Source organism: Pempheris klunzingeri, chromosome 10 (assembly GCF_042242105.1).
Source record: "Pempheris klunzingeri isolate RE-2024b chromosome 10, fPemKlu1.hap1, whole genome shotgun sequence".
Taxonomy (NCBI): domain Eukaryota; kingdom Metazoa; phylum Chordata; class Actinopteri; order Acropomatiformes; family Pempheridae; genus Pempheris; species Pempheris klunzingeri.
In genome coordinates this window covers 27,205,269-27,230,069 of record NC_092021.1, presented here as the reverse complement: position 1 = coordinate 27,230,069, position 24,801 = coordinate 27,205,269, and the positions used below count along the sequence as shown (strand labels likewise).

The following is a 24,801-nucleotide window of genomic DNA, read 5'->3' as shown; positions in this document are numbered from 1 at the left end:
GGTGTGAGGTAAGGGGTGAGGTGTAAGGTGAGGTGTGAGGGGTGAGGTGAGGGGTGAGAAGACGTCAGATTCTCAGATGTTTTTTTTGTTCTTCAGGTGGATCAAAGTGTTTTAGAGTTAAAGGGGAGGTAGCCCCCCCCCTCCTCACCTCCCTCCCCTCCCCTCCTCACCCCCCCCCCACACACACACACACACACAAACACTCCCCCCCTCCCCCTCTCTCTCTCTGCTCCTCCCAGTCTTTTATATGGAAATGTGGGGCGAGCGAGGCTGACTCACCTGCAGGTAAACTCCCTCTCTCTCCTCAGTGAGTCTCACCTGAGCCTGAACATCAGTCAGACGCTGAGAGCTGAAGGAAACAAGCAGCCGTCTGCGTCCTCCTCGGCCCCGAGGGAAGATGGACGGGCTTTTTCAAAGAGGAGAAGAAGAGGACGAGAACCCCACCTGGTTTTATCTGGAGAAGGTTTAGAGGAAAGAAAAGCAGGACGGTTTTAAAGACCAGAGAGGAAGAAAAGGAGAAAGACAGGAGAGAGAAGAAGAAGGATCGGCGCTGAAGAAGAAGACGACGGTGAAACCTTCAGACGAACGTTTGGTCAGACAGACAGACGGTTCCTGAGCGGGCTGGATGACCTCTGACCTCTGACCTCTGACCCAGGTTTGACTTTCCAGACTAAAAACATCAGAACAAAATCAAATACAAATGTTTGCTGTGCCGAGACGTCGGGTCACAAATATCTTGTAGAGAAAATAAGGCCAGACCTTCACCTTTTAATGAACCAGCTACTTCTGCTGCCATGTCTGCAGCGTCAAAACCCTGATCGGTACGGAGGCTCAGGAGAATAAAGAAATAAAGGTGGAATTAAAAAGAGGAATAAATCAAATCAAAGTATAGATTGACTGATTACATATAGATGAGTTCTTTTCTGTGTATATTCTAAAACTTTCTTATAAATGTATTTTTCTGAACACAGACGTATCCTGCTGCAGGTCGTCTCTCTGCTGGACGATGGAATCAAACCCACGTCACTGACGGTACGCAGGCGTGATGTGGGCGTGTCGCTCCCTGCTGCTCGCCTGGGTGCTGCTCGCCGCCACAGTCCAAAGCCAGAGCTGGAGACCGTGCACAGGTACGAGCACGCAGCATCCATGGTGCGTTAGCCTAGCTTAGCACAAAGACTGGAAGCAGAGGGAAACTGTTAGCCTAGCTTCAACACAACCCAAACTCTACAGGGTGGTGATCTCCATGTTAAAGTTCAGATTCTATTAAAAACATGATTGGACAAAACCAAACGAGCTGGATTTACCAAAACACCCAACTGTTTTATAGAAATAAGTCACGTCTTGTTCTCCACACCGAACAGAAACACAAGAAAGACTCTAGACTGACAGATTTGTAGGTGAGGTTCTGCTGGCTGAGTGAGAAACACTTGGTGCGTGTTGTTTAGCCTAGCAAAAACATGCAACTTGAAATAACTCAGTCTGATTTACATGTTGGGTCTTGTTAGCTAACGAGCTGGTCACATGTTTATCCTGTAGTCTGAAGGATTTAGTTGTCTGGATACATGCAACAAGAGCTAGAAGCTAAAGAGAACTTCTAGAGGCTAACTCTGAGCTAACTGAAGCTAAAGGCTAACTCTGAGCTAACTGAAGCTAAAAGCTAACTCTGAGCTAACTGAAGCTAAAGGCTAACTCTGAGCTAACTGAAGCTAAAAGCTAACTCTGAGCTAGCAGGAGGTAGAGGATAACTAATTAGGTCATTATTGCCAATTATTAGCGTTAAAGACAGACCACCTGTAAACCAGGAGCTCTTTGAGGACAGGGCACAGGACGGTCCAGGGCACCTTTAGCCTAGCTTAGCACAAACACTGGGAGCAGAGGGAACCTGTTAGCCTCCAGCCCGTTCTGCAGCTGCACAAACAGAGAAAGGTTTTTACAGCAGTCTGTCCTGAAGCTTTGTTAACCTTCTTCTGTGTTCTGTCAACAACACAATGGGAGCAAGAATGAGGGGAAGTAAAGGGTTAGAAAAGAACAAGGGACCTTGTATAATACTTATATAATGCAGTGTTTAACTATGTAGACATGTGTGACACTGCTTAAATCATTCGTATTTCATCTTTAGTGTGTCTTGACCTCCTCCCTGTGTATCTGAGGCCCAGTGGGACAGACTGGACCTCCTGCCTCCTCCTCCATCAGTCGTTCAGTCTCTGAGCTCTGTGATCTGTTAAAGCAGCACATACGAACATACGTGTGGAGCCGCCGTGTTTCATGTGCTGCATGTTTCTGTCGCTTTGTGCTTCCTCCTTTTTGTGTCTTTGAAATGTGAGACGTGTTTCTGTGCATGTCGTCCCCTCCCTCCATTCATCCTCCATTCATCCTCCATTCATCCTCCATTCATCCTCCATTGATCCACTGCAGTAACCAAACACACAGAGGAGCCTCTGAGGAGCTTAAAGGGGAATTCCAGCTAAAACAGGGAGCTGCTGCCGTCAGTAGACCGACACACTGAAGCTGCTGCCGTCAGTAGACCGACACACTGAAGCTGCTGCCGTCAGTAGACCGACACACTGAAGCTGCTGCCGTCAGTAGACCGACACACTGAAGCTGCTGCCGTCAGTAGACCGACACACTGAAGCTGCTGCCGTCAGTAGACCGACATGTCGTACATCATGGCATCACTTCGTACGTCACTTTGTACATCATGACGTCACTTCGTACATTATGGCGTCACTTCATACGTCACTTCGTACATCATGACGTCACTTCGTACATCATGTCGTCACTTCGTACATCATGACGTCACTTCGTACATCATGATGTCACTTCGTACGTCACTTCATACAGCATGACGTCACTTCGTACATCATGACGTCACTTCGTACGTCACTTCATACAGCATGACGTCACTTCGTACATCATGATGTCACTTCTTACATCGTGACGTCACTTCGTACATCATGATGTCACTTCTTACATCGTGTCGTCACTTCGTACATCATGACGTCACTTCGTACATCATGACATCACTTCATACGTCACTTCGTACATCATGATGTCACTTCTTACATCGTGTCGTCACTTTGTACATCATGTTGTCACTTTGTACATCATGACATCACTTCGTACATCATGTCGTCACTTTGTACATCATGACATCACTTCGTACATCATGTCTTCACTTCGTACATCATGACGTCACTTTGTACGTCACTTTGTACATCATGACGTCACTTCGTACATCATGGCGTCACTTCATACGTCACGTCGTACATCATGATGTCAATTCGTACATCATGACGTCACTTCGTACATCATGACATCACTTCGTACGTCACTTCATACAGCATGATGTCACTTAGTACGTCACTTCGTACATCATGACGTCACTTCGTACATCATGTTGTCACTTTGTACATCATGACATCACTTCGTACATCATGGCGTCACTTCATACGTCACGTCGTACATCATGATGTCAATTCGTACATCATGACGTCACTTCGTATATCATGACATCACTTTGTACGTCACTTCATACAGCATGATGTCACTTAGTACGTCACTTCGTACATCATGACGTCACTTTGTACATCATGTCGTCACTTTGTACATCATGTCGTCACTTTGTACATCATAACGTCACTTCGTACATCATGACATCACTTCGTACATCATGACGTCACTTTGTACATCATAACGTCACTTCGTACATCATGGCGTCACTTCATACGTCACGTCGTACATCATGATGTCAATTCGTACATCATGACGTCACTTCGTACATCATGACATCACTTTGTACGTCACTTCATACAGCATGATGTCACTTAGTACGTCACTTCGTACATCATGACGTCACTTCGTACATCATGTCGTCACTTTGTACATCATAACGTCACTTTGTACATCATGACATCACTTCGTACATCATGACGTCACTTCGTACATCATGTTGTCACTTTGTACATCATGACATCACTTCGTACATCATGTCGTCACTTTGTACATCATGTCGTACATCATGACGTCACTTCGTACATCATGACGTCACTTCGTACGTCACTTTGTACATCATGACGTCACTTCGTACATCATGGCGTCACTTCATACGTCACTTCGTACATCATGACGTCACTTCATACGTCACTTCGTACATCATGGCGTCACTTCATACGTCACTTCGTACATCATGGCGTCACTTCGTACATCATGACGTCACTTCGTACATCATAACGTCACTTCGTACATCATGACATCACTTCGTACATCATGTCGTCACTTTGTACATCATGACGTCACTTTGTACATCATGACATCACTTCGTACATCATGTCGTCACTTTGTACATCATGACGTCACTTCGTACATCATGACATCACTTCGTACGTCACTTCATACAGCATGACGTCACTTAGTACGTCACTTCGTACATCATGACGTCACTTCGTACATCATGTTGTCACTTTGTACATCATGACATCACTTCGTACATCATGACATCACTTCGTACATCATGACATCACTTCGTACGTCACTTCGTACGTCACTTCATACAGCATGACGTCACTTCGTACGTCACTTCGTACATCATGACGTCACTTCGTACATCATGTTGTCACTTTGTACATCATGACATCACTTCGTACATCATGTCGTCACTTTGTACATCATGTCGTACATCATGACGTCACTTCGTACATCATGACGTCACTTCGTACGTCACTTTGTACATCATGACGTCACTTCGTACATCATGGCGTCACTTCATACGTCACTTCGTACATCATGACGTCACTTCATACGTCACTTCGTACATCATGACGTCACTTCATACGTCACTTCGTACATCATGACGTCACTTCATACGTCACTTCGTACATCATGGCGTCACTTCGTACATCATGACGTCACTTCGTACATCATAACGTCACTTCGTACATCATGACATCACTTCGTACATCATGATGTCACTTCGTACATCATAACGTCACTTCGTACATCATGACATCACTTCGTACATCATGACATCACTGGGTACTCTGTGACTTCAGAGGACTTCCTCTATCTCTTTCTAAATGAGTACGCAGGGTGAAGCTGTCTGCAGCCACTGACTGGTTCCTCCAGCCGCCTGTCGACGTCCTCGTGAACTCAAACGCCTGTTAAGAAATGAAACTGTCGGTATGACAGTGCCAACACAGGAAGCTGATATCTGTAAGTCAGCTGCGCTTTTAATTTTAGACCCACAGCTGAGATGTCCTGATAAAAATAACCTGAGCGCCAGATTAACATCAGCTGAGCACACTGATCAATCAGTGGGAGGAAAATGTCCTGGTAGAGATCTGATAGATCACAGCTTCACTCAGTCAGATGATCCATCAACATTTAATCCGCCTTGTTTATCTTTGTCCGTCTGTCAGTCTGTCTGTCTGTCTGTCTGTCAGTCCGTCTGTCTGTAGCTAACTAACACTGACACTCATGCAGGAACTAATCTTACAAACTAATTCTTGTTGCTTCATATTTCACTGTGTTTACTCTAAACCTAAAGCTCACTTCACACTTTTCTCTCTTTATCTTGTTACTAAATTATTTAATTTGTTACTTCGTACATTACTCTGTTAATTATTTCATATATTTACCCATCACAGAGTGATTCAGAGTGCTTCAGAGTGCTTCACAGAGTGATTCACAGAGTGATTCAGAGTGCTTCACAGAGTGCTTCACAGAGTGATTCACAGAGTGATTCAGAGTGCTTCACAGAGTGATTCACAGAGTGATTCACAGAGTGATTCAGAGTGCTTCACAGAGTGATTCACAGAGTGATTCACAGAGTGATTCAGAGTGCTTCACAGAGTGCTTCACAGAGTGATTCACAGAGTGATTCAGAGTGCTTCACAGAGTGATTCACAGAGTGATTCAGAGTGCTTCACAGAGTGCTTCACAGAGTGATTCACAGAGTGATTCAGAGTGCTTCACAGAGTGATTCACAGAGTGATTCAGAGTGCTTCACAGAGTGATTCACAGAGTGATTCACAGAGTGATTCAGAGTGCTTCACAGAGTGATTCACAGAGTGATTCAGAGTGCTTCACAGAGTGATTCACAGAGTGATTCACAGAGTGATTCACAGAGTGATTCACAGAGTGATTCAGAGTGCTTCACAGAGTGATTCACAGAGTGATTCAGAGTGCTTCACAGAGTGCTTCACAGAGTGCTTCACAGAGTGATTCAGAGTGCTTCACAGAATGATTCAGAGTGTTTCACAGAGTGCTTCACAGAGTGATTCACAGAGTGATTCAGAGTGCTTCACAGAGTGATTCACAGAGTGATTCACAGAGTGATTCAGAGTGCTTCACAGAGTGATTCACAGAGTGATTCACAGAGTGATTCAGAGTGCTTCACAGAGTGATTCACAGAGTGATTCAGAGTGCTTCACAGAGTGCTTCACAGAGTGATTCACAGAGTGATTCACAGAGTGATTCAGAGTGCTTCACAGAGTGATTCAGAGTGTTTCACAGAGTGCTTCACAGAGTGATTCAGTGTTTCACAGAGTGATTCAGTGTTTCACAGAGTGATTCAGAGTGTTTCACAGAGTGCTTCACAGAGTGATTCAGTGTTTCACAGAGTGATTCAGAGTGCTTCACAGAGTGCTTCACAGAGTGATTCAGTGTTTCACAGAGTGATTCAGAGTGTTTCACAGAGTGATTCACAGAGTGATTCAGAGTGTTTCAGAGTGTTTCACAGAGTGATTCAGAGTGTTTCAGAGTGTTTCACAGAGTGATTCAGAGTGTTTCACAGAGTGATTCAGAGTGTTTCACAGAGTGCTTCACAGAGTGATTCAGTGTTTCACAGAGTGATTCAGAGTGTTTCAGAGTGTTTCACAGAGTGATTCACAGAGTGATTCAGTGTTTCACAGAGTGATTCACAGAGTGATTCAGAGTGATTCAGAGTGTTTCACAGAGTGATTCAGAGTGTTTCAGAGTGTTTCACAGAGTGATTCAGAGTGTTTCACAGAGTGATTCACAGTGTTTCACAGAGTGCTTCAGAGTGTTTCACAGAGTGATTCACAGAGTGATTCAGAGTGCTTCACAGAGTGATTCAGAGTGATTCACAGAGTGATTCACAGAGTGATTCAGAGTGCTTCACAGAGTGATTCAGAGTGTTTCACAGAGTGATTCACAGAGTGATTCACAGAGTGATTCACAGAGTTTCACAGAGTGATTCACAGAGTGATTCACAGAGTGATTCAGAGTGTTTCACAGAGTGATTCAGAGTGTTTCAGAGTGTTTCAGAAAGTGATTCAGAGTGTTTCACAGAGTGCTTCACAGAGTGCTTCACAGAGTGCTTCACAGAGTGATTCAGAGTGCTTCACAGAGTGATTCAGAGTGTTTCACAGAGTGCTTCACAGAGTGATTCAGAGTGATTCACAGAGTGATTCACAGTGATTCAGAGTGCTTCACAGAGTGATTCAGAGTGTTTCACAGAGTGCTTCACAGAGTGCTTCAGAGTGTTTCACAGAGTGATTCAGAGTGTTTCACAGAGTGATTCACGGAGTGATTCACAGAGTGATTCAGAGTGCTTCACAGAGTGCTTCACAGAGTGATTCACAGAGTGATTCAGAGTGCTTCACAGAGTGATTCACAGAGTGATTCAGAGTGCTTCACAGAGTGATTCACAGAGTGATTCAGAGTGCTTCACAGAGTGCTTCACAGAGTGCTTCACAGAGTGCTTCAGAGTGTTTCACAGAGTGATTCAGAGTGTTTCACAGAGTGATTCACGGAGTGATTCACAGAGTGATTCAGAGTGCTTCACAGAGTGCTTCACAGAGTGATTCACAGAGTGATTCAGAGTGCTTCACAGAGTGATTCAGAGTGATTCAGAGTGCTTCAGAGTGTTTCACAGAGTGATTCAGAGTGCTTCACAGAGTGTTTCACAGAGTGATTCACAGAGTGATTCAGAGTGATTCAGAGTGCTTCACAGAGTGCTTCAGAGTGTTTCACAGAGTGATTCAGAGTGTTTCACAGAGTGCTTCACAGAGTGCTTCAGAGTGTTTCAGAGTGTTTCACAGAGTGATTCAGAGTGTTTCACAGAGTGCTTCACAGAGTGCTTCAGAGTGTTTCACAGAGTGATTCAGAGTGTTTCACAGAGTGTTTCACAGAGTGATTCACAGAGTGCTTCAGAGTGTTTCACATAGTGATTTAGTGTTTCACAGAGTGTTTCACAGAGTGATTCACAGAGTGCTTCAGAGTGTTTCACAGAGTGATTCAGAGTGTTTCACAGAGTGATTCAGAGTGCTTCACAGAGTGCTTCACAGAGTGCTTCACAGAGTGCTTCAGAGTGTTTCACAGAGTGATTCACAGTGATTCAGAGTGCTTCACAGAGTGTTTCACAGAGTGATTCACAGAGTGATTCAGAGTGATTCAGAGTGCTTCACAGAGTGTTTCACAGAGTGATTCACAGAGTGCTTCACAGAGTGCTTCAGAGTGTTTCACAGAGTGATTCAGAGTGTTTCACAGAGTGTTTCACAGAGTGCTTCACAGAGTGATTCAGAGTGTTTCACAGAGTGATTCACAGAGTGATTCAGAGTGCTTCACAGAGTGCTTCACAGAGTGCTTCAGAGTGTTTCACAGAGTGATTCAGAGTGTTTCACAGAGTGATTCACAGAGTGATTCACAGAGTGATTCAGAGTGCTTCACAGAGTGCTTCACAGTGATTCAGAGTGCTTCACAGAGTGTTTCACAGAGTGATTCAGAGTGCTTCACAGAGTGATTCACAGTGATTCAGAGTGCTTCACAGAGTGCTTCAGAGTGTTTCACAGAGTGATTCAGAGTGTTTCACAGAGTGCTTCACAGAGTGCTTCAGAGTGTTTCAGAGTGTTTCACAGAGTGATTCAGAGTGTTTCACAGAGTGCTTCACAGAGTGCTTCAGAGTGTTTCAGAGTGTTTCAGAGTGTTTCACAGAGTGATTCAGAGTGTTTCACAGAGTGATTCAGAGTGTTTCAGAGTGTTTCACAGAGTGATTCAGAGTGATTCAGAGTGCTTCACAGAGTGTTTCACAGAGTGATTCACAGAGTGCTTCACAGAGTGCTTCAGAGTGTTTCACAGAGTGATTCAGAGTGTTTCACAGAGTGTTTCACAGAGTGCTTCACAGAGTGATTCAGAGTGTTTCACAGAGTGATTCACAGAGTGATTCAGAGTGCTTCACAGAGTGCTTCACAGAGTGCTTCACAGAGTGCTTCAGAGTGTTTCACAGAGTGATTCAGAGTGTTTCACAGAGTGATTCACAGAGTGATTCACAGAGTGATTCAGAGTGCTTCACAGAGTGCTTCACAGTGATTCAGAGTGCTTCACAGAGTGTTTCACAGAGTGATTCAGAGTGCTTCACAGAGTGATTCACAGTGATTCAGAGTGCTTCACAGAGTGCTTCACAGAGTGCTTCACAGTGATTCAGAGTGCTTCACAGAGTGTTTCACAGAGTGATTCAGAGTGCTTCACAGAGTGATTCACAGTGATTCAGAGTGCTTCACAGAGTGCTTCAGAGTGTTTCACAGAGTGATTCAGAGTGTTTCACAGAGTGCTTCACAGAGTGCTTCAGAGTGTTTCAGAGTGTTTCACAGAGTGATTCAGAGTGTTTCACAGAGTGCTTCACAGAGTGCTTCAGAGTGTTTCAGAGTGTTTCAGAGTGTTTCACAGAGTGATTCAGAGTGTTTCACAGAGTGTTTCAGAGTGTTTCAGAGTGTTTCACAGAGTGATTCAGAGTGTTTCACAGAGTGCTTCACAGAGTGATTCACAGAGTGCTTCAGAGTGTTTCACAGAGTGCTTCAGAGTGTTTCAGAGTGTTTCACAGAGTGATTCAGAGTGTTTCACAGAGTGCTTCACAGAGTGATTCACAGAGTGCTTCAGAGTGTTTCACAGAGTGATTCAGAGTGTTTCACAGAGTGATTCACAGAGTGCTTCAGAGTGTTTCACAGAGTAATTTAGTGTTTCACAGAGTGCTTCACAGAGTGATTCACAGAGTGATTCAGAGTGTTTCACAGAGTGCTTCACAGAGTGATTCAGAGTGTTTCACAGAGTGATTCAGAGTGTTTCACAGAGTGATTCAGAGTGTTTCACAGAGTGATTCACAGAGTGTTTCACAGAGTGTTTCACAGAGTGTTTCACAGAGTGATTCAGAGTATTTCAGAGTGTTTCAGAAAGTGATTCAGAGTGTTTCACAGAGTGATTCAGAGTGTTTCACAGAGTGATTCAGAGTGTTTCACAGAGTGATTCACAGAGTGCTTCACAGAGTGCTTCAGAGTGCTTCACAGAGTGATTCACAGAGTGATGATCTGACTTAATCTTAATCTGACTCAAGAATATAAAATATTGCTGCATGAGTTCCAGTGTGCAGCTGTTGTGTGTTTAAAAACATTGTTGTGTTTCCTCCGCAGACCTGCTGCCCCTCGACCTGCTGACCAGAGCGCTGCCACGCCCAGAACAAGCCCCGCCCACACAGGTAGGACACCTAGAGGGGTGGAGAGAGGAAAGAACAAGGGATGAACATTGACGTGATGGTGGAGAATAAACCAATAATCAATCAAATGACCAATCAGGTGCAGATGGTGCAGTCCAGAGGGTCCAGAGGTCTCCGATTGGCCGGCACCATGGCGACAGCGCTGAGTTTCCCCGCCTCCCAAATCTTCAACAACTGTGACTACTTCCCCGCTGAGTTCTCATTGGTCGCCACCATCAAGATACCGAGACTGAGACAGAAGGTGAACCAGTAGACCTGTATACAGTCTGGGCCGGTCTAGTCCAGTCTGATCTGGTCTGGTTTGATCCGGCCTGGTCCAGTCTGATCTGGTCCAGTCCAGTCTGATCCAGTCCGGTCCGGTCTTGTCCAGTCTGATCTGGTCTGGTTTGGTCCGGTCTGGTCCAGTCTCATCTGGTCCAGTCCGGTCTTGTCCAGTCTGATCCAGTCCGGTCTGGTCTGGTCCAGTCTGATCTGGTCCGGTCTAACCTGATCTTCCTGTCTCTGTATCCAGAGGAATGAGTACATCTTCTCTGTGGTGGAGGAAGGATCTGATTCGCTGTTGCTCGGGTTACGTGTGTCAGAGAACCGCCTCCACTTCCTGGTCACGCCCCCTGGGTTTGGTGAGCGGAGCCGAACAACCTTTAAGGACGTCGGACTGGACGATAACCGCTGGCACACCGTGGTGCTGGCCATCACCGGACTGTACGCCACGCTGACCGTCGACTGTGGACTGCCCCTGGAGCTGTGAGTCACCTCCAGACCGGCTCAGACCGGCTCAGACCGGCTTATGTCAGTCTGGTGCATTAACTGGTTTCCTGTCTCCCAGTAAACAGGTCCAGTCCTTCCCCGGCACTCTGAGCACCAAAGGGTCCAGGTTCTTCATCTGCAGCAGGAGGAGGATGAGGGGACGCTTCTCTGTGAGTCTGTGATCCAGATCAGGACCTCAGATAGACCCTCTGGGGCTCCTGGTGCCTTCAGATAAGAATGTTTGACCTCCTGTTCACACAGGGTTTACTTCGCCAGCTGGTTCTACTTCCTGGTTCAGATGCCACGCCCAGACTGTGCCCGAACTCTGACCCCAGCCTGGCCGAGCTGTCCGTCCCACAGGTCCTAAAGTCCCCCCCCCTCCAGCCAGACCACCAAGGACCAGTTTACCCGTACGGTGAGGAGCGAATGGGCTTTAAGAAATGCCAGTAAACCCCAACAGGGGCCTAAATATCCACATGAGCCAGCAGGGGAGGGGAAACATGGCTGAACAGTGTTGGAAGAGTCAGGGTTCTGAGTGAGTGACAGGTGAGCTCACACACATGCTAAGAGGTGCCATGTCATCTTATCATGCTAACACAGGACGTCATCATCATGTGACATCCTTCCAGAATAAAGCTCCAGAAAACAGAGGCTGCAGAACCTCATAGAGAACCTGTCTGTTTTTAAGGTTCCTTCAGTGTGTGTGTGTGTGTGTGTGTGTGAGTGTGTGTGTGTGTGTGTGTGTGTGTGTGTGTGTGTGTGTGTGTGTGTGTGTGTGTGTGTGTGTGAGTGTGTGTGTGTGTGTGTGTGTGTGTGTGTGTGTGTGTGTGTGTGTGAGTGTGTGTGTGTGTGTGTGTGTGTGAGTGTGTGTGTGTGAGTGTGTGTGTGTGTGTGTGTGAGTGTGTGTGTGTGAGTGTGTGTGTGTGTGAGTGAGTGTGTGTGTGTGTGTGTGTGTGTGTGTGAGTGTGTGTGTGTGTGTGTGTGTGTGTGTGTGTGTGAGTGTGTGTGTGTGTGTGAGTGTGTGTGTGTGTGTGTGTGTGTGTGTGTGTGTGTGTGTGTGTGTGAGTGTGTGTGTGTGTGTGTGTGTGTGTGTGTGTGTGAGTGTGTGTGTGTGAGTGTGTGTGTGTGTGTGTGTGTGTGTGTGTGTGTGTGTGTGTGTGTGAGTGTGTGTGTGTGTGAGTGAGTGTGTGTGTGTGTGTGTGTGTGTGTGTGAGTGTGTGTGTGTGTGTGTGTGTGTGTGTGTGTGAGTGTGTGTGTGTGTGTGTGTGAGTGTGTGTGTGTGTGTGTGTGTGTGAGTGTGTGTGTGTGTGTGAGTGTGTGTGTGTGTGTGTGTGTGTGTGTGTGTGTGTGTGTGTGTGTGAGTGTGTGTGTGTGTGTGTGTGTGTGAGTGTGTGTGTGTGAGTGTGTGTGTGTGTGTGTGAGTGTGTGTGTGTGAGTGTGTGTGTGTGTGAGTGAGTGTGTGTGTGTGTGTGTGTGTGTGTGTGTGAGTGTGTGTGTGTGTGTGTGTGTGTGTGTGTGTGTGAGTGTGTGTGTGTGAGTGTGTGTGTGTGTGTGAGTGTGTGTGTGTGTGTGTGTGTGTGTGTGAGTGAGTGTGTGTGTGTGTGTGTGTGTGTGTGTGTGAGTGTGTGTGTGTGTGTGAGTGTGTGTGTGTGTGTGTGAGTGTGTGTGTGAGTGTGTGTGAGTGTGTGTGTGTGTGTGTGTGTGTGTGTGTGTGTGTGAGTGTGTGTGTGTGAGATTGACAGTCCATTACAGCTGTTGGTTTCATGTTCCACTGTGTGTGTGTATGTGTCTGTTTAACCTGCAGTTTGATTGACAGCTGGGGTCTGCCCTACTGTTTGATGTGTGTTTCCATGACAACGTATGGACAGGTACCCACTTTCTGCTTTAAAAACCAAAACATTGTACAGGTGTGTTCATGTTATTGTGTCCAGCGCCTGCATGGAGTCTTTTCAGTCACAACTCTACTGAACGTTTAGATATAAGCTTTGTCTCTGTGTCCATAGATGCAGGAGGCGGTTAGCCTAGCTTAGCACAAACACTAGGAGCAGAGGGAAACTACTAGCTTAGGTCCATCAAAGCCCATTATCCTTAGTGCTTCCATCGAACCTCACATGGTGAACTGAATATGGTTGGGGGCAACAACACAAGCCGAATTTACCAAAACACCAAACTGTCTTATAAAAATTTGTCAAGACTTTTTTTAAAGGTTTCACTTTGCCAATATGCAACGAAGACATTAAATTGCCAGATTCAGAAGGGGAGTTTGGCTGGTTTTTAAAACAGAATGAGGAAGTTGAATAGAATGAGTAACCTAAAATAAAGCTATAAGATACTGATGGGACTGCTGATGATACACTATCATCCACAATGTGGACAACTTAAATGTGTTAATGTGTTAGCAAGAGAGCTAACATTGTGTAGCTGACACTTTAGCTTGCTAGCAAACAAGCAACTATTCAATTCAATCCAATTCAATTTATTTGTATAGCCCAATATCACAACAGAGTCTCACAGTGCTTTACAAAGTTCACTGAAATTAACAAGTGTAAGCGAACAAATCTAATAAAGAGTCCAGCAACTATGGGATATATTAAAGTGATTTACCTCCTTGTCCAAGTCCAGACTCACCCACAACAGTACGTAGATATCCGTCTAGCCAGCCAGCGTATGCTACGTGTTCTCTAGTCACTGTCATGGTAATCCATCATTAGTTCATTATTATTATTTCAAACAATATAATAAACCAACTATGCTAGCTGTTCTTAGCTAACCATATTTAGCTTAGCACAGCTCGCTGTCTCTTCCTTTTACAACCATTTTGCATTTTATATTTTCTTTCTTTCCTTCTGTTTCTTTCTTATGTTTTACCTTGTAAGCTATAGCTCCCTAGCTAACAAATATTAGCAAATAAAATCTGTAATTGGAGATATTGATTACAACAGTTTTCAGCAGCCAGAACACGGTTTGGCATTAAAGATGTCCTAAAACTACCTCCCCACTTTTCTGTGGTTGGCTTAAAATGACTACTTTTGGAAAGGAGTTTGGTGCTGGACGCAGGGAGGTGAAACATGATCTAAGGATTTCCTGTGGCTGTGTGTTGAGATAAAGTGTGTGAGTAGTTTATGAGCAGCCTGAGGCTCAGAGAGTTAATAAAGTTCAGCAGACTGAACTGCGTCTGTCTCTGGAGGATATCTGACTCTTTGTGACTCAGAGTTCATATAACCTGAATCAGGTAAGCTGTCTGCGGTGTGTTTGATTTACGTACCTGCCCACGGCTGAGTGCACTGCAAACACAACAATGTAAACTTCACTTCACTTCAAACTTCACTTTGATTTACATTTACCCTTAATCAGCGGCTCCCAACCTTTTAACCTGGACTCTTATGAAGTCTGAAAGAAAACCCTGTCAACATCCCATCACTTTGAGCTGTTTGTCACTTTTTAACCCCTCAGACTGTTTCATTTCTGAACAGAAGTAACAGACTGACAGACTGAGGCTAAAGCTAACAGCTCCCAGGTCAAATGTTGGTCCTTATCCCTGCAGAACCTCATAGAGAATCTGCCTGTTTTTAAGTTTCCTTCAGTCTCTCAGTGATCCAGCGATGGTCGTCTGTATGTTCATGAGTCCACTGCAGACAGGAGCTGCTAACAGCTAATTCAGCTTACTTTTATGGAGACTGTTTGACAGAATTAGAGGCTAAAACCAACAAGCTAACAGGAGGTGCTTCCTGGACTGCCTTATACTGGCAGTGATGTCATGCTGGTTCAGCTGTTTTCTGCCCTCCTGTTGAGGTTCAGTCGTGTGTCTTTGTGTTAAATCAGAGGTTGTTGTGTCTCGTGTCTTTTATCAGCTGCCGTCCTCTCCCTTCAGGTGATGTTGACGGATGATGTGTAATGATGTCTTTGTGTCTGCTCCTAATGAAGACGTGTGGTTGAGGCAGAGACGAAAGCCTTCATTAGCTCCCCGTCATTAGCTGTCAGCCGGCTTCAGACGCTCAGAGATGTTTCTGTCACTGTGGGATCGATCCCACGCTGAGGGGACTTTCCATCTCAGTGAGGGTTTATCCTCCTGCACACAGAGACCTTTCTACCTCACTGCATTCATCAGACCGCTGTTGTCACTTTAAGATGAAGGACTTTGACTTGTAAAATAGTATTTTCGGGGTCGTTGGTTAGTACATAACTCTGTGGCTCAAAACCAAAAAACGGGACGACTTGGTTCATCTAGAGTCATTCGCAGGGAGCCTGCAGCACTATTGACCAGGTAATCAGTTTGGGGGGGCTAAGATTCACATGGGGGTCTTCTGTTGTATGGAGACATGGCACTGGCTGAAGTACTGAAGGAATCCCACTTTCAGACAGGCATCTAGTGAGGACCTCCCTGTCATATGGTTCATAGTCCAGTAAGAAGAAACCAGCAGTTATCAGGTGATGGTCCGATAGAACAGAGTTATGTGGAAAGACTGTTAACTGTTCAGCTTCTACACCATCAGCCAGAACAAGGTCCAGGGTTAAAACAGTGAGTTGGTTCATTTACAGCCAGCTGAGTCCAGTAGTGAGACAAAAGCAGAGCTCAGACCATCATTATCATCGTCCTAATGAATATTAGAGTCACCTACTAGAATCACTTTGTCCACACTGAGGACTAAATCTGATAGAAACTGTGAGAACTCAGTTAAGAATTCAGAGTCTGGACCAGGAGGGCGGTACACTGTGACAACTAAGACTGGTGTCAGTGTTTTCCAGGTTGGAAGAGAGAAGCTAAGAACAAGGCTTCCAAAGGAGTTCTAGTTAGGTTTAGGTCTAGGTTGGACTGTTAAACTAGAGTTAAAGATGGCTGCAGGTCCACCTCCTCGTCCAGAGTCTGGAGGAATGTGAGTATTAGTATGACTGGAGGAGTGGCTTCATTAAGGCTAACATACTCTTCATGGTGCAGCAGGTTTCTGTCAGATCAATAAATCAATATGGTGATCAGATATCAGATCATTTACTGAAACAGCTTTGGTCTACCTCATGGTGCCTCTGCTGCCTGCTACCAGCACTCTGACCTCAGTGAAGGTTCTGAGTTCTTGTCTAGAGCTGAGAACCCTTCACCCTGCTGAGGTTTGTCCTCTACCGCCCACCGTAGCTCCTCTGACGCTGTGGGAGTAAAACAGGACTGCTGTGTTTCAGAGGCCGAGGCCAGAGTGACCCTGGGAGCTCCTCCGTCGTGTTCGGGGCCGCAGGAGGGTCAGCTGTGGTTCAACGCCCAGAGGAGAGGCCTGTTCATCTGTGACGGACTCAGCTGGAGGACGCTGCTGCAGAGTGAGAGCAGAGTCAGGGAGGGTCTGGACCCTCCTCTGATTGGTCAGGTTCAGACAGGACCCTCCTCTGATTGGTCAGGTTCAGACAGGACCCTCCTCTGATTGGTCAGGTTCGGTCAGGACCCTCCTCTGATTGGTCAGGTTCGGTCAGGACCCTCCTCTGATTGGTCAGGTTCAGACAGGACCCTCCTCTGATTGGTCAGGTTCAGTCAGGACCCTCCTCTGATTGGTCAGGTTCAGACAGGACCCTCCTCTGATTGGTCAGGTTCAGACAGGACCCTCCTCTGATTGGTCAGGTTCAGTCAGGACCCTCCTCTGATTGGTCAGGTTCAGTCAGGACCCTCCTCTGATTGGTCAGGTTTAGACAGGACCCTCCTCTGATTGGTCAGGTTCAGTCAGGACCCTCCTCTGATTGGTCAGGTTCAGACAGGACCCTCCTGTGATTGGTCAGGTTCAGACAGGACCCTCCTCTGATTGGTCAGGTTCAGTCAGGACCCTCCTCTGATTGGTCAGGTTCAGACAGGACCCTCCTCTGATTGGTCAGGTTTAGACAGGGCCCTCCTCTGATTGGTCAGGTTTAGACAGGACCCTCCTCTGATTGGTCAGGTTTAGACAGGACCCTCCTCTGATTGGTCAGGTTTAGACAGGACCCTCCTCTGATTGGTCAGGTTCAGTCAGGACCCTCCTCTGATTGGTCAGGTTCAGACAGGACCCTCCTGTGATTGGTCAGGTTCAGACAGGACCCTCCTCTGATTGGTCAGGTTCAGTCAGGACCCTCCTCTGATTGGTCAGGTTCAGACAGGACCCTCCTCTGATTGGTCAGGTTTAGACAGGGCCCTCCTCTGATTGGTCAGGTTTAGACAGGACCCTCCTCTGATTGGTCAGGTTTAGACAGGACCCTCCTCTGATTGGTCAGGTTTAGACAGGACCCTCCTCTGATTGGTCAGGTTCAGTCAGGACCCTCCTCTGATTGGTCAGGTTCGGTCAGGACCCTCCTCTGATTGGTCAGGTTCAGTCAGGACCCTCCTCTGATTGGTCAGGTTTAGACAGGACCCTCCTCTGATTGGTCAGGTTCAGTCAGGACCCTCCTGTGATTGGTCAGGTTCAGACACTATAGACCTCCACTACACACTAACACACTGACTGTCCTCCTGTCCTCTGCAGACCCGGAGCGTCTGGACTACGTAGAGGACTACCAGGACCTGTACACCAGCTCGGAGACCTTCGACGTGGAGGTCTTCTCCATCCCGTCCGAAGGAATGTTCATGGCTGCGGCCAACAGGTACGACGGACGCACGACGACCTGATGGTCGCTCAGGTGTTCCTGTGTGTGGTCTCCATGGTAACCCTGATGTCTGGCCCCGCAGGGACTCCCATCCCGGATCGGGGATCTACAAATGGAGGGACGGGTCGTTCCGACTGTACCAGAACATCAGCACTCAGGAGGCTCGAGCCTGGAAACACTTCACCGTCGACGGCGGGGTGAGAGGAGCCTCATGATCAATCATAAAGTTTAAAGGAGAAGCTTCAGCTGTACACATCCAGGTGTCTGAATGACTGGTAGGTACTAAAAGTGTTGGAACTGGTCCCACTCTCTTCAAACACACCAGACTACATTCACAAAAACACTGATTGTAGCTCAGAGAACAGGAACTGCTGCTCTGCTGCCTCCATCAGTCAGTGTATCTGGATCTGAACTGATCCTGTAAAACACCAAAGTCACAGTAACACAAACTAACTAATGATGATGCAGCAGCAAAGAGAGAGAGAGACGTGATCTACTGGACCAGTTCCAACACTTTTACTACCTACCAGTCACTCAGACACCAGGATGTGGACACAGAGGACCAGGGGGAGAAACAGTGGAATGATCCTTTATTACTAACAAATTGACTGGACTGGAGTCAGCACACACACACACACACACACACACACACACAGGTGGATGAGTTACTGTTTCCTCCGTCAGACTTTCCTGGTGGTGGCGAACTCCGGGGAGGCGGAGCCTGAGCTGTCAGTCATCTACCGGTGGAACCAACGGCGGCGCAGATTCCTGCGTCACCAAATGCTGGAGACTCACGCCGCTCTGGACTGGGAGGCCTTCCACATCCACAACCACAGCTTCCTGGTGGTAGCCAATCACAGACGAGGTAAACAGGAAGTAGAAATGTCTCAGGACACAGTCCTCCATCTCACAGGTCGAGTCCACTGCAACGTTTTCCTTTAAAAGCAGAAAGTCTCCACCAAACTCAAACTGTTTGATCCACTGACAGGCTCAGAGTGTTATTCTAAGTGTGTGACAGCATCATGGAAAGGATCCCTACAGAGAGAGACCTGGAAGATCCTTTTGGTTTAACCACAAACAGCACACACACCAGACTACATTCACTAAAACAGGGGTTTTAGAGCTGCTGCTCTGCTGCTGCCTAACTAAAATCCCTGTTTTAGTGAATGTAGTCTGGTGTTTTTGATATAACGGCTGTTTGTGGTCTATCTCTGTCAACGTTGGTGATCTACTGGACCAGTTCCAACACATTTAGTACCTACCACCAGAGTATGTACAGACAGGTTTAAAAATAGCAGAGTTGCCCTTTAAAGAGATTCAAACATGTCTCCGTGTGTCCTCAGCCAGAGACTCCAACCACAACATCCACAGTGTGATCTACAGGTGGAACCCAAACACCAAGGTAACGGTGTCCCCGTAAACCTGCTGTCCTCACTCTGCTGTGTGCTGTCCCGTCTTCTCTGGACACTTCCTGTCACATGTTTCCTGTCACATGTTTCCTGTCACATGCTTCCTGTCACATGCTTCGTGTCCCCTCAGCTGTTCGAGGTGAACCAGACGCTGTCCACGTCCGGAGCGTATGACTGGGAGTTCTTCTCTGTGGGACCGTACCACTTCCTGGCGGTTGCCAACACCTTTGACGGTCAGACCACCACCATCAGCTCCACCGTCTACGTCTGGCTGGACGGCTGCTTCCAGACCTTCCAGAACATCCCGGTCAGTGGCGTCGATCCGGTCTGGGTCCAGGATCTGAATCTGTGCCGTCACTCTGGCTTCAGAGATCCGTCTCACTTTTCATCATGATTAGAAGTTCTGTTTTCATCAGGTTTCTTTGTTGTAATTATGATTCTTCAGTCTGAAGTCAGGTGGGTGTCTACCTGTGCAGGTGACTGGTGCGTTTGTTCTCAGGTCCTAATGATACATATGACACACCTGAGGACACCTGAGGACACCTGACAGTGTGTAAAATAAGCACAACAAACAGATTAAACTGGTGAACCATGATGAAAACAGGTATACGACCAGTATTCAGGGCTGAACACACCTGAGCTGCTCCTCTAATGTACCTGCAGGTGAAGGTCCGACTCACCTGGAGGCAGCTCCGCTAAATCACTTTCACATTAATGCTCCGTTAGTTCATGATTCTCTCATTAGAGAGGAAACGAAGGCCTCCAATTAAAACACAGGAAACCAGGGGAGTGTAATTAATGAGGTGTGTGTACAGGTGTGTGTACAGGTGTGTGTACAAGTGTGTGTGTGTGTGTGTGTGTGTGTGTGAGGGGGTTTCCAGCAGCAGGCTGTTTGGACTCGTCCGTCAGGGAGGATCATCCCCCTGAAGACTTTTATTGGATTTTAAAACCACAAAAAACGTGTTAAAGCTTCATGAAAACCTTTAATTCTCCTTCACAGCCAGCAGAGACACATTAGACCAACACCAGCACACTGTTTACACCTGCACAGGTAACACTTCTGCAAAGAGATCTCAGTCCACAGGTACACACACTCCTGGCGCCTCCCACAGGCTGCAGGAGTCACTACACCAACGACAGGAAGAACACTAATGTGTAAAGTCTGAAACAAGCTATCAGGAAGCATCGACCAGCACAAGAGAGCTGAGAGAAAAGTGTCAAAGTGCCACAATACAGAGTGACCTTTAGTGTTTCTGAGCCTGTCTCTCCCCCCTGGTCCTCTGTGTCCTCATCCTGGTGTCTGAGTGACTGGTAGGTAGTGAAAGTGTTGGAACTGGTCCAGTAGATCAACTCAGCCAGAGATACACCGTTTGATAAAGAGTGAAATTACCATTAACACACACCAGACTCCATTCACAAAAACAGGGATTTTAGCTCCCAGGACACAGGAGCTGCTGGTTCCATCAGTCAGAGTGTCTGTGCGTCAGGTTAGAGCCACGTTGCAGCCCGTTTGGTGTCTGCTGGCTGAGGTGATCTACTGGACCAGTTCCAACACTTTTACTACCTACCAGTCACTCAGACACCAGGATGTGGACACAGAGGACCATGGGTAGAAACAGGGGAGTGACCCTGGTGCTAATAAAAGCTCTGACGACAGTTCCCTGGTCCGTCCTCTCTCTGCAGACGGTGGGGGCGACGGACTGGGAGACGTTTCAGATCGACAGCAGGTTCTTCCTCGCCGTGGCCAACAGTCAGAAGGTGTCAGGTCGAGGCCCGAGTCTGTACAGCATCAACTCCACCGTGTACGAGCTCAACACGCTCACACAGACCTTCATCCGCTACCAGGACATCCTCACGCACAGGTGACCCCCCGTACACCTGTCCCACTGCCCCCCCCCCTGCTTAATGTCCCGTACACCTGTCCCACTGCCCCCCCCTGCTCAATGTCCCGTACACCTGTCCCACTGCCCCCCCCCTGCTTAATGTCCCGTACACCTGTCCCACTGCCCCCCCCCTGCTCAATGTCCCGTACACCTGTCCCACTGCCCCCCCCCCGCTCAATGTCCCGAATACCTGTCCCACTGCCCCCCCCCCCGCTCAATGTCCCGTACACCTGTCCCACTGCCCCCCCCCTGCTCAATGTCCCGTACACCTGTCCCACTGCCCCCCCCCGCTCAATGTCCCGTACACCTGTCCCACTGCCCCCCCCCTGCTTAATGTCCCGTACACCTGTCCCACTGCCCCCCCCCTGCTTAATGTCCCGTACACCTGTCCCACTGCCCCCCCCCTGCTTAATGTCCCGTACACCTGTCCCACTGCCCCCCCCCCGCTTAATGTCCCGTACACCTGTCCCACTGCCCCCCCCTGCTTAATGTCCCGTACGATACGTTAATTCTTCATGTTTGTATGATAAATATGAGCTCGTCCTGATTGGCTGACGTATTGTTGTTGTGTCAGTGCGGTGGATTGGGAGTTCTTCACCATCGGGGACGAAAACTTCCTGGTTGTGGCCAACTCACATGACGGCAGCTCATACTCTCTGAACAGCGTCGTCTACAGGTTCACACTTCCTGTCTGTGGGCGTCTGTTGCTGTCTGCTGCTGTCTGTTGCTGTCTGTTGCTGTCTGCTGCTATCTGCTGCTGTCTGTTGCTGTCTGTTGCTGTCTGCTGCTATCTGCTGCTGTCTGTTGCTGTCTGTTGCTGTCTGCTGCTGTCTGTTGCTGTCTGCTGCTGTCTGCTGCTGTCTGTTGCTGTCTGCTGCTGTCTGCTGCTGTCTGCTGCTGCCTGTTGCTGTCTCCTGCAGCCTGTTGCTGTCTGCTGCTGTCTGTTGCTGTCTGCTGCTGTCTGCTGCTGTCTGTTGCTGTCTCCTGCAGCCTGTTGCTGTCTCCTGCAGCCTGTTGCTGTCTCCTGCAGCCTGTTGCTGTCTGCTGCTGTCTGTTGCTGTCTGCTGCTGTCTCCTGCTGTCTGCTGCTGTCTGTTGCTCTCTCCTGCTGTCTGCTGCTGTCTGTTGCTGTCTGTTGCTGTCTGCTGCTGTCTCCTGCTGTCTCCTGCTGTCTGTTGCTGTCTCCTGCAGCCTGTTGCTGTCTCCTGCTGTCTGCTGCTGTCTGTTGCTCTCTCCTGCTGTCTGTTGCAGCCTGTTGCTGTCTGTTGCTGTCTGTTGCTGTCTGTTGCTGTCTGTTGCTGTCTGCTGCTGTCTGTTGCTCACCGTCTGTCTGTGTCCAGGTGGCAGGGCTATGAGGGCTTTGTCCCGGTCCACAGCCTGCCGACCTTCGGCTGCAGAGACTGGGAGCACTTCAGCACGGCGGACGGCTCCTTCCTCGTGTACTCCAGCGCCACCTCCAGGCTCAGCAAGGTGTTCAGACTCCGGACCTACTGACCCCAACCCTGCACACGCTTCCTCCATGTAGCACTTTGTAGTCCTGTTAAGCTCCTCTGCTGAGGACGGCGCCCCCCAGTGGACAGAACAACCTTCTCAGAGAAGAAAGAAGTCTGGGGGGTCAGAACCCCCAGTCAGGTTCACCTGGAGGACGTTCCATCAAAGAGGAAACAGTGAAGCTCATTTCAGTTTAAAGAACCAGAAGGAAAAACTGTTTCTGTCCGACTATCACAGCTCAGTCAGAGGATGAACCAGCAGACAGCAGCTCCTGTCTGCAGAGGATGAACCAGCAGACAGCAGCTCCTGTCTGCAGAGGATGAACCAGCAGACAGCAGCTCCTGTCTGCAGAGGATGAACCAGCAGACAGCAGCTCCTGTCTGCAGAGGATGAACCCCTGGATGTTCAGTCTCTCAGTGGATCAGTGAGACTGAAGGAACCTTAAAAACAGACAGGTTCTCTATGAGGTTCTGCAGCCTCTGTTTTCTGGAGCTTTATTCTGGAGGGACGTCACATGATGATGACGTCCTCTGGAGGAGGAAGTTACTCTGAAGGATTCAACATGAGCTCCACCCAAACCCAATACTGTTAATCAGACTCTGCTTCTAATGACATAAAAACTCCCCCAAAACATTTCAATAAGAATCACTGGAAGATCCTTCTGGTTTAACCACAAACAGCACACACACCAGACTACATTCACTAAAACAGGGATTTTAGAGCTGCTGCCTCCATCAGTCAGTGTGTCTGTGTGACTGTGACTAAACATGAACTCTTCAGCATCTGTAACCTGAGGAAAATCTTGACAAATATACTTTAATCACCAGACTGAATCTGACCCTTAAATGTGCAAACAGAAGAACAATAAAAGCTTAAGACTGTTAAAGTTCACAGCTTGTGTCCCTTTGAAATAAGTCGAGCTGGAGGCTCGAAGTAAAGACTTGAGAGAAAAGCTCATTCAAAACTTCATTGACATTTGTGCCAATTCTACAGCTATAAACCCAGGCGTGCAGCAGGGACTCGTTCGCTCCACATGCTAAAATTGTTGTTTATTGAATATTTCTGTTTTTTACGGCCTTTAATGAACACCATTTCCCATAAGCCCACAGACCACAGCAGGTTAAAGTGAACACTGTTTCAGCTGCTGATTAAGTCACGGAGGCTAAACAGGAAGTGACTAGTTAGCATGTTAGCTAGCTCAGAAGCTAAGCTCCTGTCCTGTGACACACAGGTGATGCCCTCCATGTTGGATTCGCCGTCCAATCACAGCCCAGCTCTGTCAGGACCGTTTCTTATTGGTCGATGGCGTGAATTTGCTGAATCTGAACTAACTGCAGATTTCCAGATCACTGCAAAGAGCTGAAATAACTGAGCTGTACAGTGTATTTTCAAAATAAGAGCACACTTTATTTTGAGAGTTGCCTTCCAAAACAGAAGTGACTCAACAGTTTTAACTGTTATTGGATGTTTGATAACTGATAAGCTACTATGAAAATCAGAGCTGCTGAAAAAAGATATTAGAATCTATATTCAGACAGTTTCAGATGTTCTGACGTAATAAACTGTAAACGCCTGTAAAACCAAAGAAAAGCTTTTTAAACCTTTTTATACTCGACAGCTTCTGCTTAAATATTTAATAAATCCTTTGACCATTAATAAAGTGTCTGTTCTGTAATAATCAGATATTAAACTACTACAGCTGTTTTTTACCATATTATTGTACAGTCAAACAGTAATTTATTGTCTGTGTTTGAATCCTGGATGTCTGTTTCAGGGGAATAATATTAATATATTATTGTTTTATCTTCATGTGCTAATAAACTCTCCTCATTAACTGATTTATCTCATGTTATTATTTGGGTTTATTTTCCATATAAAACGCTTTGGTTTTTTAATTTCTTTAATTCCAAAATACACGTTTGAAGTCGATCTAAATCTTTACTACAAATATAAATAGATACAGAAGCAAATCAAAACAGACATTTCAATATATTGAATACATGTTTTCATATTTTTGTCATATTTCATGGCAAATTATTGATTTTTTATTGTTTTTTTTCTGGTATTACTTCCGGTCATCCACAGTCGGAAGGTGTCGCTGTTTGAGTACAACGGCTGTTTCCGGTCACCTGACCCATCCGTTTCCGGGGTGGAAAGTCAAGTTTCCCGGTTTGAATGTG

At 47.0% G+C, this 24,801-nt stretch overlaps 1 protein-coding gene across 1 annotated transcript; it reads left to right on the top strand.

The window, feature by feature from the left end:
* Positions 1-1,045: 1,045 nt before the first annotated feature.
* Positions 1,046-22,625, top strand: LOC139208924 (thrombospondin-type laminin G domain and EAR repeat-containing protein-like). Its single transcript, XM_070838703.1, has 15 exons — positions 1,046-1,127; positions 10,422-10,486; positions 10,584-10,745; positions 11,016-11,248; positions 11,331-11,421; positions 11,513-11,666; positions 16,424-16,555; positions 17,719-17,836; positions 17,922-18,036; positions 18,524-18,704; positions 19,183-19,241; positions 19,379-19,555; positions 20,932-21,110; positions 21,706-21,807; positions 22,471-22,625. The coding sequence occupies exons 1-15, from the start codon at positions 1,046-1,048 to the stop codon at positions 22,622-22,624; spliced, it is 2,004 nt and encodes a 667-aa protein (XP_070694804.1). The 3' UTR covers position 22,625.
* The last annotated feature ends 2,176 nt before the right edge of the window (positions 22,626-24,801 follow it).

Excerpts from the sequence above, each read along its gene's own strand:
- LOC139208924 (XM_070838703.1), top strand. The coding sequence starts at position 1,046 with ATGTGGGCGTGTCGCTCCCTGCTGCTCGCCTGGGTGCTGCTCGCCGCC. Across the intron at positions 10,487-10,583 it reads AACAAGCCCCGCCCACACAG|GTGCAGATGGTGCAGTCCAG; the intron begins GTAGGACACCTA and ends ATGACCAATCAG. Across the intron at positions 19,242-19,378 it reads GGTGGAACCCAAACACCAAG|CTGTTCGAGGTGAACCAGAC; the intron begins GTAACGGTGTCC and ends GTGTCCCCTCAG.